The sequence below is a fragment of the Rhamphochromis longiceps genome, linkage group LG19 (genome assembly GCF_057381845.1).
Source record: "Rhamphochromis longiceps isolate RC_006_pf linkage group LG19, R_longiceps_female_GT1.1, whole genome shotgun sequence".
NCBI lineage: Eukaryota > Metazoa > Chordata > Actinopteri > Cichliformes > Cichlidae > Rhamphochromis > Rhamphochromis longiceps.
In genome coordinates this window covers 18,819,324-18,829,670 of record NC_140575.1, presented here as the reverse complement: position 1 = coordinate 18,829,670, position 10,347 = coordinate 18,819,324, and the positions used below count along the sequence as shown (strand labels likewise).

General features: G+C 39.3%; 2 protein-coding genes across 3 annotated transcripts; one reads left to right on the top strand and one right to left on the bottom strand.

The window, feature by feature from the left end:
* Positions 1–4,068: 4,068 nt before the first annotated feature.
* Positions 4,069–5,422, bottom strand: kcnf1b (potassium voltage-gated channel, subfamily F, member 1b). Its single transcript, XM_085392011.1, has one exon. It carries the CDS (start codon positions 5,420–5,422, stop codon positions 4,103–4,105), a length of 1,320 nt encoding a protein of 439 aa, XP_085248137.1. The 3' UTR covers positions 4,069–4,102.
* A 1,639-nt stretch (positions 5,423–7,061) lies between these two features.
* Positions 7,062–10,031, top strand: LOC146646535 (uncharacterized). 2 transcript variants are annotated; one of them, XM_085392023.1, is made up of 9 exons: positions 7,062–7,282; positions 7,726–7,776; positions 7,893–8,029; positions 8,135–8,228; positions 8,372–8,471; positions 8,589–8,848; positions 8,939–9,125; positions 9,298–9,425; positions 9,512–10,031. In XM_085392023.1, exons 3-9 carry the CDS (start codon positions 7,989–7,991, stop codon positions 9,827–9,829), a joined length of 1,128 nt encoding a protein of 375 aa, XP_085248149.1. In that variant the 5' UTR covers positions 7,062–7,282; positions 7,726–7,776; positions 7,893–7,988; the 3' UTR covers positions 9,830–10,031. The 2 variants fall into 2 exon arrangements, with proteins under 2 accessions (XP_085248149.1, XP_085248148.1); XM_085392022.1 differs by having other exon boundaries at positions 7,062–7,776.
* The last annotated feature ends 316 nt before the right edge of the window (positions 10,032–10,347 follow it).

The following is a 10,347-nucleotide window of genomic DNA, read 5'->3' as shown; positions in this document are numbered from 1 at the left end:
ATGTCACCAAAAGATGTCAGTATGAATGTTGAAACATATTTTGTGTGGATTTTTTGAGGATTAAACCTTTCCTCTGTTTTTCCAACACATTATTTGTTTGGTCTGACTTCTTTGAACTGTGCACTTGCACAAAGAGTGCAAGTGCACAAAGGCATGATGGCCTTTGTGCACTTGCACTCTTTGTGTTCCCTTTGCTCTTTTGTGTATTTGTGCACTTTTGGATTTCTGTTTTTCTTGACTCAGTCCTGTGGACTTTGTGTGCCAGGTAGTAAGCTTCCATCAGCTATCAAAACGTCCTTTCTATTGTGTTTGTATGCCTCATGTGTCCTGCATTTCAGTCCTCACTCTTAAAAATCAAAACAGACGCACTAAACACATAAATAAAACTTGTACATAAATGATGGACATAGTCACCACCCACATCATGATTTTCCTTGATTTTGATTCTAACAGTCTCTATCTAGGGAAAGTTTGAGGGACTAAGGGGCACTGCACACTCAGGCAGTAGCACTCAGCTGCAAGGTAGCCACACCCCAAAGCAAACCCTGCTTTTTGATTCTAATATGGCTATGATTAATAAAATAAAAAACATGTTGCATTGAAAAAGAGTTAAAAGCAAGAAAATGTTAACTGAGGTCATAGGCCAAGAAAGGCCCATCTATCTATCTATCTATCTATCTTGGATAGGTGGATCTATCTATAGATAGATAAATACAGTTTGACATACTGGACATGAAAAAGAATTTAACTTTAAGCCATTTTTCACACCCAAAAACTGAGTCTGTATATTTCATATACAATCTGTCAGTACTTTACACACCATCTTTTGTTTATACTCTTGTTTCCAGTTCTTGTATCTGGGCCAAGCTACAAGAATTTATTCATCTACAATCACTTTATCCAACACTGCAAGCATGCTACCAGACGGAAATATCATGCATATCATCTTTAAACCAGGACTGTTTCTCCTGCAGAACTGAATCATTTTACCCATGAGTTGGGCAGACCTAGTTTGCATGAAAATTAATTAAAAGCCCCCCTTTCCATCCTGTCAGCCCCTGCAACGTGACAAGGCCATATGTGTAATTACAACACAGCCTTCATTGAGTGAAGAGGCAGCCCACTACGACTGAAATGGATGCAGCATTTGTTGTGCTTCATTTCTGTTGCATCAAATCTGGACATTTCGAGTTGCTGTTGAGAATTTTTAGAACAGGCTCTGTAACATCAGTCTTTACTGACTCATTGTTAAAGGGATGTTATTTACTGGAGCTTTTCAAGTCTCACTCTAGCCTGGTGATGGAACAGAGGGAGAAATTTTATTTCAAAATTCTCCCGAGTATCTCTGATCTGTGGAGCCTGCGGTTGTTTGGTTTTGCAGCAAAGTTGTTGAGCTGTTAGTGACAGAATGTAGGAACGTTTGCTTCAGGCGAAACCTTAAAAAATATTGTATAGGGCTTAAAAATTATTTGCACTATGAATTCAGTTTTTCATCCAGAAAAGGAGATTCATGTCCCTGCGAAGTGAGTAAAACAAGCAATTTTATACATCTAATCAACTACATAAATAAAGTCATGTAAGATTGACAAACACAACACACAGAACTGATCCAGTCTTAACTAAAAGTCTCACTATTGTAAACCTCCTCTTTCCCTCTTGCTGCTATCCTTCTGTCACAAATCACCCCTGACACTCATCTCCACCCACTACACTCTGTCTGCACTCTCTTCTCCACCTTTCTTCTTCACTACTCAGTTGACTCCAGTTATTTAAACTCATCCACCGTCACTATCTCTGGTCTTCCCAGCCTCACTATTACATGCGTCTCCCTGTCATTCACACACAAGCACACAGTCTTGCTACTACTGACATATAATGGAATATAATGGAACTAAATAATCCTTCCCTTTTACTGCTCGAGACATCAAAGAAATACGTTTTGAAAAACCCAGAAATTTCTCTTTTCAGAAATCATGACCTGACTCATGAAAACCAAGTTCTATTTTTATTCTAGTTATTTAAAAATATATTTAAAAGGTCACCTGAGCACCAGTATCAAATGTAAAGTAATGTATAATTTCTAATGTGTTTTCCATTCTTTTTTTTTTTGTTCTTTTGGGGTGGCTGGAGGTCAGGAGGTAGAGTGGTTCTATTCCTGGTTGTATCCTTGGGACTGAACCTCAAGCTGTTTTCCGTATGTGTGTGAGATTAGATAGAAAGTGCTTAGGTGTAGAAAAACAAATGCTTGTATGAAAGGATGAATAACGTATGTTGTATAAAAAGCTTTGAGTTCTCAAGTAAAGTAGAAAAGCACTATATTAAAACCATATGTCCCCAAAGCTGTGACACGAACACTAAAATGATCTAGCAGCACAGGCCAGAGGAAAATATGCGAATTTGACTTTTGGTGATAAACTGTCCATTTAAAACAGGTGTCAAACCTACAGTCATAAATAGCCCATCATTTCAGGCTACTGAATAGTTTAGCAAATGGCAAAAATTGCAGAGAACCAGGCAGCAATTTTGGATTTCTGCTGTATTTTGCATCAAGGAGCATTGTGTTGCAGGTCCTGAAAAACGATCCATCATGAGAGTGGTCATCCAATTTTGATCTGAGTCAGAGATCTGAGTCATTGTCAGTTTTCGATCCTTCTCGCTGGCGAAGATTTTAACCATTACTTGCCATTCAGCACTGAGGTGAGATCACCGCTCCAATACGCTGTGCCATGCCTCGGTAAACTGACTAAACGTGGAAAAGCTCAGATTTATTGCTTTATCTTTCTTCCCTATTATTTTCCTATCACACTCTTTATCAGGTGTTTGATGGCTCTTGAAATGTGAATGTTTTCAAAATGTACTTCTTTACAGTAAAAGAAATGGGGAGAATTGGAGGTTTTTGAGGTTGTAAAATGAAATTACACTGTGCTGGATGCAGCCCATGAACTAAAATGACTTCTATTAAAGAACAGGTTCACATTTTAACTTTGATTTGCACACATTGCAAACAGCTGTAGAAATCAGTATACTAATGTGATTATATTTTCTGATGATATGGTCATTCTTAACCAAAGATTCAAATATTGCTATTTAAAAATTAGATTGAAAGGATTGGTGTAAGAAGCACAGCCCGATGTTTAAATGAATAGAAAACCGAGAAAGGTATCTTTGTTCCAAGATCTGTTAGAGATCACAGTCTGACTTTAATTAGCAAAGAAAAGGCTGAACAGGTGACAGCATTTAAGTATCTAGCTGTACACTTTGATTGTCAGTTACAGTGGGTTGTATGTGTGTGCATGAATTAGTCAGCGCTTGCATTTATTGAGAAGACTAGCATGGATAAATGCATTGTGTTACTATTTTATAGGGCAACTGTTGAATCTATTGTATTTTATAGCATTACTACAGGCTTTGGTAACCTTTCTACCAAGCTCAGATCCCAAATTCAAAATTGGATTAAAAGGGCTGGAAAGATAATTGAACTGCTCCCTCCAGGAGATATTTGAAGGGTCAGTGATAAAGCAGAGTCTGAAAGTCACTAAGGATAAAAATCACATCCTTTGTAAAGAACATGAATCGATGCCCTCAGGAAAAAGGTACAAGGTACCAAACTGTAACATAAATAGGTACAAATTTTCTATGGTCCTTTTATAAATCTAATTATTCTCCCAGAGACAAAGACTAATCTAATTGTTTGTCATGCTGGTATTTAACTAAACTGAGTGTATGACGAACTGATTTGCCTTTATTCTCATTCATATTGATGTAATGATTTTCTGAGGACATGCACAATATTTTTTCACATGCAGAAGCTTTAATTCTGTGACAACAATCTTCACAATGACAAAAGGAGATAAACGGGCCACAAGCAAAAGCAACACATTGAAAATGGCCCAAACAAAGCGACAGAGGACTAAAGACAATTATGTTACTCTGTATAGGCGTTGAGTTCATAAAAAAGAATTATCTGGGGGCCTTTGATATATTTACTAAATATAACGAATTAATTATTTTTTTCTTTAATCTTTTGTTTCGGTCACACCTCAGTTAATAAATTCCTGCTTCAGTCTTTGTTTCTTTTTTCTTCTCAGAGTTTTCCTTTCTCCTAATAGCTATTTCTCCTGCGCGTCTCCTTGCCGGACTTTAGCTCCATCAGCTCCACTTCATGCTTCGCCGCTGTCTCCAGAACTTTCTGCTTGTTGTAGAAGATGACAAAGTTGTTAATGATGGGGTGGATGGGCAGCGCGATGGCTATCACCCCGCACAGAAAGCTCACGGCTGCGTTGCACTTGCCCAGAGTGGTTTTGGGGTAGATATCGCCATAGCCCACTGTGGTCATTGTGATGATGGCCCACCAAAAAGATTGCGGGATGCTCCGGAATAAAGTCTCCGGGTGGCTTTGCTCCATAGTGTAGGCCAGCGCTGAGAACACGAAGATGCCCACGCCCATATACATAAGCAGCAGCCCCAGCTCTTTGAGGCTGTTCTTCAGCGCGTAAGTCAGAGTTTGCAGTCCAGAGGAGTGGCGCGCCAACTTGAAAATACGCGCGATGCGCATGATGCGGAGGGCCTGGACAGCTTGCTGTACGTTTGCCAGCTCCATGATGGATGTGGTGCCGAGGTAAGTCAGGGCCAGGACCACGTAGAAAGGCATGATGGCCATAAAGTCTATGATGTTCATGATGGAGAGCGCAAAGCGCAGCTTGTTTGGTGACGAGGCAAGGCGCAGAAAGAATTCCGTGGTGAACCACAACATGCACACCGTCTCGATCGCCTCCAGAGTCGGATGCTCCACCAGTTTCCCTTCAGCGTCCATCACCTGGAGCTCCGGGATGGTCCCCACACACATCACCACTGCCGAGACCAAGATGAAAAGGAAGGATGCGATAGCGATGATGCGCGCCGGCAAAGAGGAATCCGGCTTCTCCATCAGCCTCCAAAGGAACCTCTGGCAACGCTGGGTGCGCGTGATGCACTGATCCACCTCCATATCCTCCAAAATGACTTTAACTTTGTTTGCAATTTCTTTCAGCTCTTCCTCCTTCTCACTTAAGTAACTTTTACAGCATTCATCTAAAACATTTTGGTCTATTTTCCAAAACTCCATCTCTTTGATGAAGCAGATGGGGCAAATGCCGCGTTTGATGTGGATTTCATCAAAGTAATAAACGTCGATGATGCACTTGAACGCGTCGGGATCTCGATCAAAGTAAAACTCCTTTCTGCCCGGATCGAAGTCATCGCAAAGTGTCGAGATAAGTTCGGAATTCTGAGTTGAGCAGTTCACCAACTCAGCCAGTCTGCTCTCCGGGTAGCGGTTCAAAACATCCCCGAAAAGCACCACTCTGACTCCGCCGATGTTCACAGCAATCTCCCCTTCGGCGCACAAACCAGCTCTGTAGTTTGGCTTCGGAATTGTCCACATTTTATCAACTGATCAATACTTGTTGATCCTAAAATGCAAAAATGAAGCTTACTAACCGGAGTTAATGCCCATGATGGCTTGCGCGTAAAATGCTTCTCTTCCAGACTGCTTGGCGCACTGAATGGCAGAGTTAGAGCAGCCAGCTTTTTCTAACGCTCTCTCTCTCTCTCTCTCTCTCTCTCTCTCTCTCTCTCTCTCTCTCTCCCTCGCTCTCTTTTTTTCACACACACGGACTAAGAGAGAACAACCTCAACACCTATCATCTCTATCGCAGGCCTCCCTTTTATCACTGCAGTAATTCAGTAAAGCTTTTGGCCCTAAATAAAGCTCAGAAACAATTAAACAACACAATTAACTATTAAACACACAAACTGTGCAGAATGGCTTTATATCCTTATTCTTCACTTGATACTTTTCTAAATTTAACATTTCCACACTGTGCATCATAGAATGGAATTAATCCACCAATCAGCTCCTGTACTGTCTCCAAAGGTAATCTTACAGCAGGAAACATGTGGATCAGATATTATTTATATCAGACATCAGATAAAATGGTTCATGCACACAGCAGAGACAGTGCACTCTCTGGTGACCATGTACTGAATAACAATTCAACTGTAGAAAGTAACTGAATACATTTACTCAAGTATTTCATTTAAACGCAATTATTATTTTTTTGTATCACTTTCACTTGACTATTTACAATTTATGCTACTTTAAGGAAGCACTAGCTATATTTTTTCATGATCCTAATGTTTTTGTCTTTGTGATTGACTGCAAAAACTGATCAATTAATTAATCAATAACAAAAAACAGTATCTTCCATAGGTGAGGTCTGCTAGTGGACTCGTATCCATTGGAGTAACTTTGCGGTTGAGTTTTTTCCTTTTCCTTAGTATAAGTTACACTGTGCACGTAAACTCCAAATCTCAGTTTCAGAAGCTGGTAAGTCCTTACTCTGATTACAAGGTGCCAACATGAGCTGAGGTTATTGCGGTGCCTGCAGGTGATTCTTGGTTTCTGTTGTATGTGTATAGGTTTTACCTTCCCTGTGCTCATGAGTGTTTTCCTTTTACAGGTGTAAACCAAAAGCAGGAGACTTCTCTATTTCAAATTTTAGCTCCTTGTGTGGTGTTTTGTATTTTTACTTCTCTTCACTGTTCTTTTTTCATCCTTGATATTGTTTCAGTTGAGTTTACCCACACCTTATTATCCCACTTCCTGGCGTGTACGTATACATATAGACTGTGTGTTCTCTTTCAGTAAGGATGTCATCTAATCTTTCTCCCTTTCCAATCTTTCCTGTGTTTAGTTTATTTGGTTAGTTTATTGGAGTTTTTATTCCCTCCAACTGTGCAGTGCTTTTGGCTTTCTATATTTTCTCATTGCAGATTTTTCTTTGGTATAATCTGACTCAAGCTTCACACTGGTCCACATAAAACACCATATAAGAATCCAAGGCCAAACAAGAATTAGTCATAAGTTCAACAGTAAAAAAAAAGTAAGCATTTGACAAAACTATATTTTCTTCTTTGGTGTGCTGTTAATCATCTTACAAAACCTGAAATGCAGCTTGTGACCCTTGTGAGCTCATGTTAGGAACCCCTGAAGTAAACTAGTACTGCTATATACTACTACACAGTAAATTTCCCAGTGTTAAATCAGCAGTGTTAAAGTGTATTTACTCTAATAGAGTCATTATAACAACAGCTGGAGCAAAACGCCCCCCAGTGTGGGTGATGATTCCTGGAGTTAAAAGAGACAGTGTCAACGTTACTCTAGAAAGCTCCTCCCACCACAGACTGGTTTTCAAACCAAGAGGATTTTTCACGACGCCATTTTCTTCACATCAGTTGCAGGGTAAGTTGTTCATATTTACTTATTAAACCAACAATTCGACATTTTAAGCACAGGTAGCACGTTAAAATAAGGTTACATTCCTTTTGTCCATGTTTATTATATATTTCATTTTGTACCAGAAGCAAATGTGACACTATCTGTATGCTAATGTAAGGTTGTTAATTAGCTAAAAAAGTTGACTGATATCAGTGTTGGACTGTAAGGCTTGTTATCAAAATTTATTTCAGTGTGTAGTGGTGATTGTGTTGTGTTCTAGCATGTTCGAAATTCCATTAAATGAAACCCTCCATGTGTTGGGATCTATATATTAACATTAGCTAGCTAACTAGCATTTTGGCTAACCTCAGTGCGCGGGCAATTCGCTAGTTAGCGTTAAATTTTAAATTACCTAACTCAAGCATTAACTAATTAAAATTGTACACTAAATGTTACACATTCATCAGATTCACAGCCCTTTGAGGAAACGTCAGAAGCTGGATGCAGAAGCTAAGCAAGTAAGAGTTAACAGATTTCCACATTCTTCTAATAGTGTCTTTTTTGTTTGTAGTTTAAGTGTTCTGAACTGTAGTGGTTATATCAACATGTAGAATGTTTTTATTGTGTTTTCCAGTTGGTGGAATCCATTCTCACAAGCAAACCTGGTGGAGAACGTATAATAAATGAGTACAATCGGACCAAGTCCCTGGTGGATGAAACCAGAAGAAAAATGGTCAACATACTGGTAGCTGACATGACAGAAAAAAATGGGTAATTTATTTCTGGCCCTGTGATTTTTACTATCATTTTCAAATTATTTTAAATCTCTATTAATTCCAGCGAAGCTGACTAGTTCTTTTCCTTTTGATCTTGCAGTACATCACCACCACGGCAGGTAAAAGAAATGTATGCCAGAGGAATTGTAACCTTTTTCCCTTACCTCAGTGACCCGTACTCAAAAAATGGCTATGTAAGTAGCTAACAGCAATAACTGATACAACTAAAATCAAAATTTTAAATCCTGCCAAAATGTATGTCCTTATCAACTGTTCATGGTCACATAACTTACTGATAAATTAATAAACAAAATGTCTGTATATGTCACTCTCCAAGGAACATTATTATGATGGCGAGAGTGGCACTGGGTACTTGGCCTGGAGGATTAAAACCATACAGAGATGCACTGCTAAAGAGAGGCGATTAACATCTGGAGGTAACACTTATAATTCAGTGGAAACGTATAATACAGTTCCAAATTGTGGTTCTGTATTAATAATGGTTATCAAATGTTATTATTAGTTTTGATAAAGTTGTATTTCATATTGTCTAGCACCAGGAGATGGATCATCGGGTGAAGACCAGTGTGGTGGACCAACTGTCAGACGAGAGTTGCAGTTTGTTACAGAGAACGTGCTGAGTGAGGATGAGTGCAAGGAAGCAATCTCTCTGATGAAACATTTAGCTGATGAAGACACAGTCAAGAAGAAGATGAAGTTGACATTTGTTTATCGACACAACATGGTCCTTGACCCCCTGCTGTCAAGCAACATACTGTCTGTGTTTCCACGTTTCAAAGATATCAAAGGCTTGGTGAATATTTTTCATTACGTTGACAATGTAAACACATTTTATTTTTTGCAGATAGCAGATATAATTCTCTGTTCTCTATCCCTGTTACAGATCGAACAGGATTTTGTACTGATGTTTGGTGAGGATGTATCAGGCAGGTTGCTGGAGAGGTGGCCAACAACATTCAAAAGAAAGATTATCCAACAAGGCAGAAAGCTTCCTTCTACCAGTGACCTGGAAGAACTCTTGCTGGCAGCTGACTCTCCTGAGGATGCCACTGAAGTTAATGCTGACATTGGTGAGCTGTTATTTCTTTAATTAGAACATTCACAGGATATATAATGTTTGTCACAGAACAGCTGTCCTTTTGTATTTTGGGTCTACTCAAACATTTTGTCAATGCAGATGCATTGAAATTTGTTATTGATGAGGATGATTCAACTTTATTATAAAACAATTTTTTTTTTCAGGCTGGGACAGTGACCTCTCAGCGATTCTATTGCTATTACATTTGATTCCACCATCTGGTCAGGGTCGGAAGAGACCAGGAAAGGTGTCAGCTTCTCAAGCAGAAAGGCATCTTGTGGTCTTCAAGAAGGTTTGTTTCTTTTCTATTTTTATGGTATGAATTACCAGTTTAAGAAACACTTGATTCTTATTGCCTGTCTGTATTTGTCTTTTCAGACTGGAACAAATATCCAAGAGCACCTTGATGCCATCACTACCAGCACTCAACCCTACCTCCTGGCTGTTGGGGTGAAAAAGCATGACATCCACCAGTTCTTCATTATTCTTGACAAGAATGCCATACCATGCAAGTCTACCTCTTCACTTGGTGCTTTTGATGAACTGTTTAAAGCACATTTTGTGTTTGGCACATCTTACAACACCATGCTTCACAACATGTACACATTCATCCAAACCACTGTGTACAATATAGATGTTGGCAAAATCAAAGAAAGTCCCAGAGTTGCTGAAATAAGGACAAGGTTGCTTCGTTAGGGCTTGAAGGTTAATTCTCCATCATGAAGTGTTTTGTCTGTCAGGCTGAGTTTACTGGTTCAAACATGCTTGTTAGGCATTTACGGTTAGTCCATGGTTACTTACCCGGAAGAAATCTTCGCCTTAAATGTGCCCAGCGTGACTGTGGCTGTGTGTTTGGCACTTTTTCAGGTTTTAGAAAACATTTAAATACCAAACACCTTAACTATTTCGACCAACAGGCTGACACTGATGTTAATTTACAGCCTGATGTGGCAATTAAAGAAGTTATCACTACAGGGCAGGTGGTGTCAACTAATGTAGAAGAAACACCCACAACATCTGAAATGTTGAAAAGTTCAAATAAGAGCACTTTGGATATGTGTGCCTCTACTGTTGCACAGCTCAGGGCAGCTGGATTAAGCCAATCTACTGTGAATAGTTTTGTCTCCTCAATGGAGGAAGTGTTTTTTGAGATTCATACTCAGGCTAAAGATGCAGCTTTACAGAGCTTACCTTCACAGGACACTTCAAGTAAA

Excerpts from the sequence above, each read along its gene's own strand:
- LOC146646535 (XM_085392022.1), top strand. The coding sequence starts at position 7,708 with ATGTTACACATTCATCAGATTCACAGCCCTTTGAGGAAACGTCAGAAG. Across the intron at positions 8,030-8,134 it reads GACATGACAGAAAAAAATGG|TACATCACCACCACGGCAGG; the intron begins GTAATTTATTTC and ends TTGATCTTGCAG. Across the intron at positions 9,426-9,511 it reads ATCTTGTGGTCTTCAAGAAG|ACTGGAACAAATATCCAAGA; the intron begins GTTTGTTTCTTT and ends TTGTCTTTTCAG.
- kcnf1b (XM_085392011.1), bottom strand. The coding sequence starts at position 5,422 with ATGTGGACAATTCCGAAGCCAAACTACAGAGCTGGTTTGTGCGCCGAA.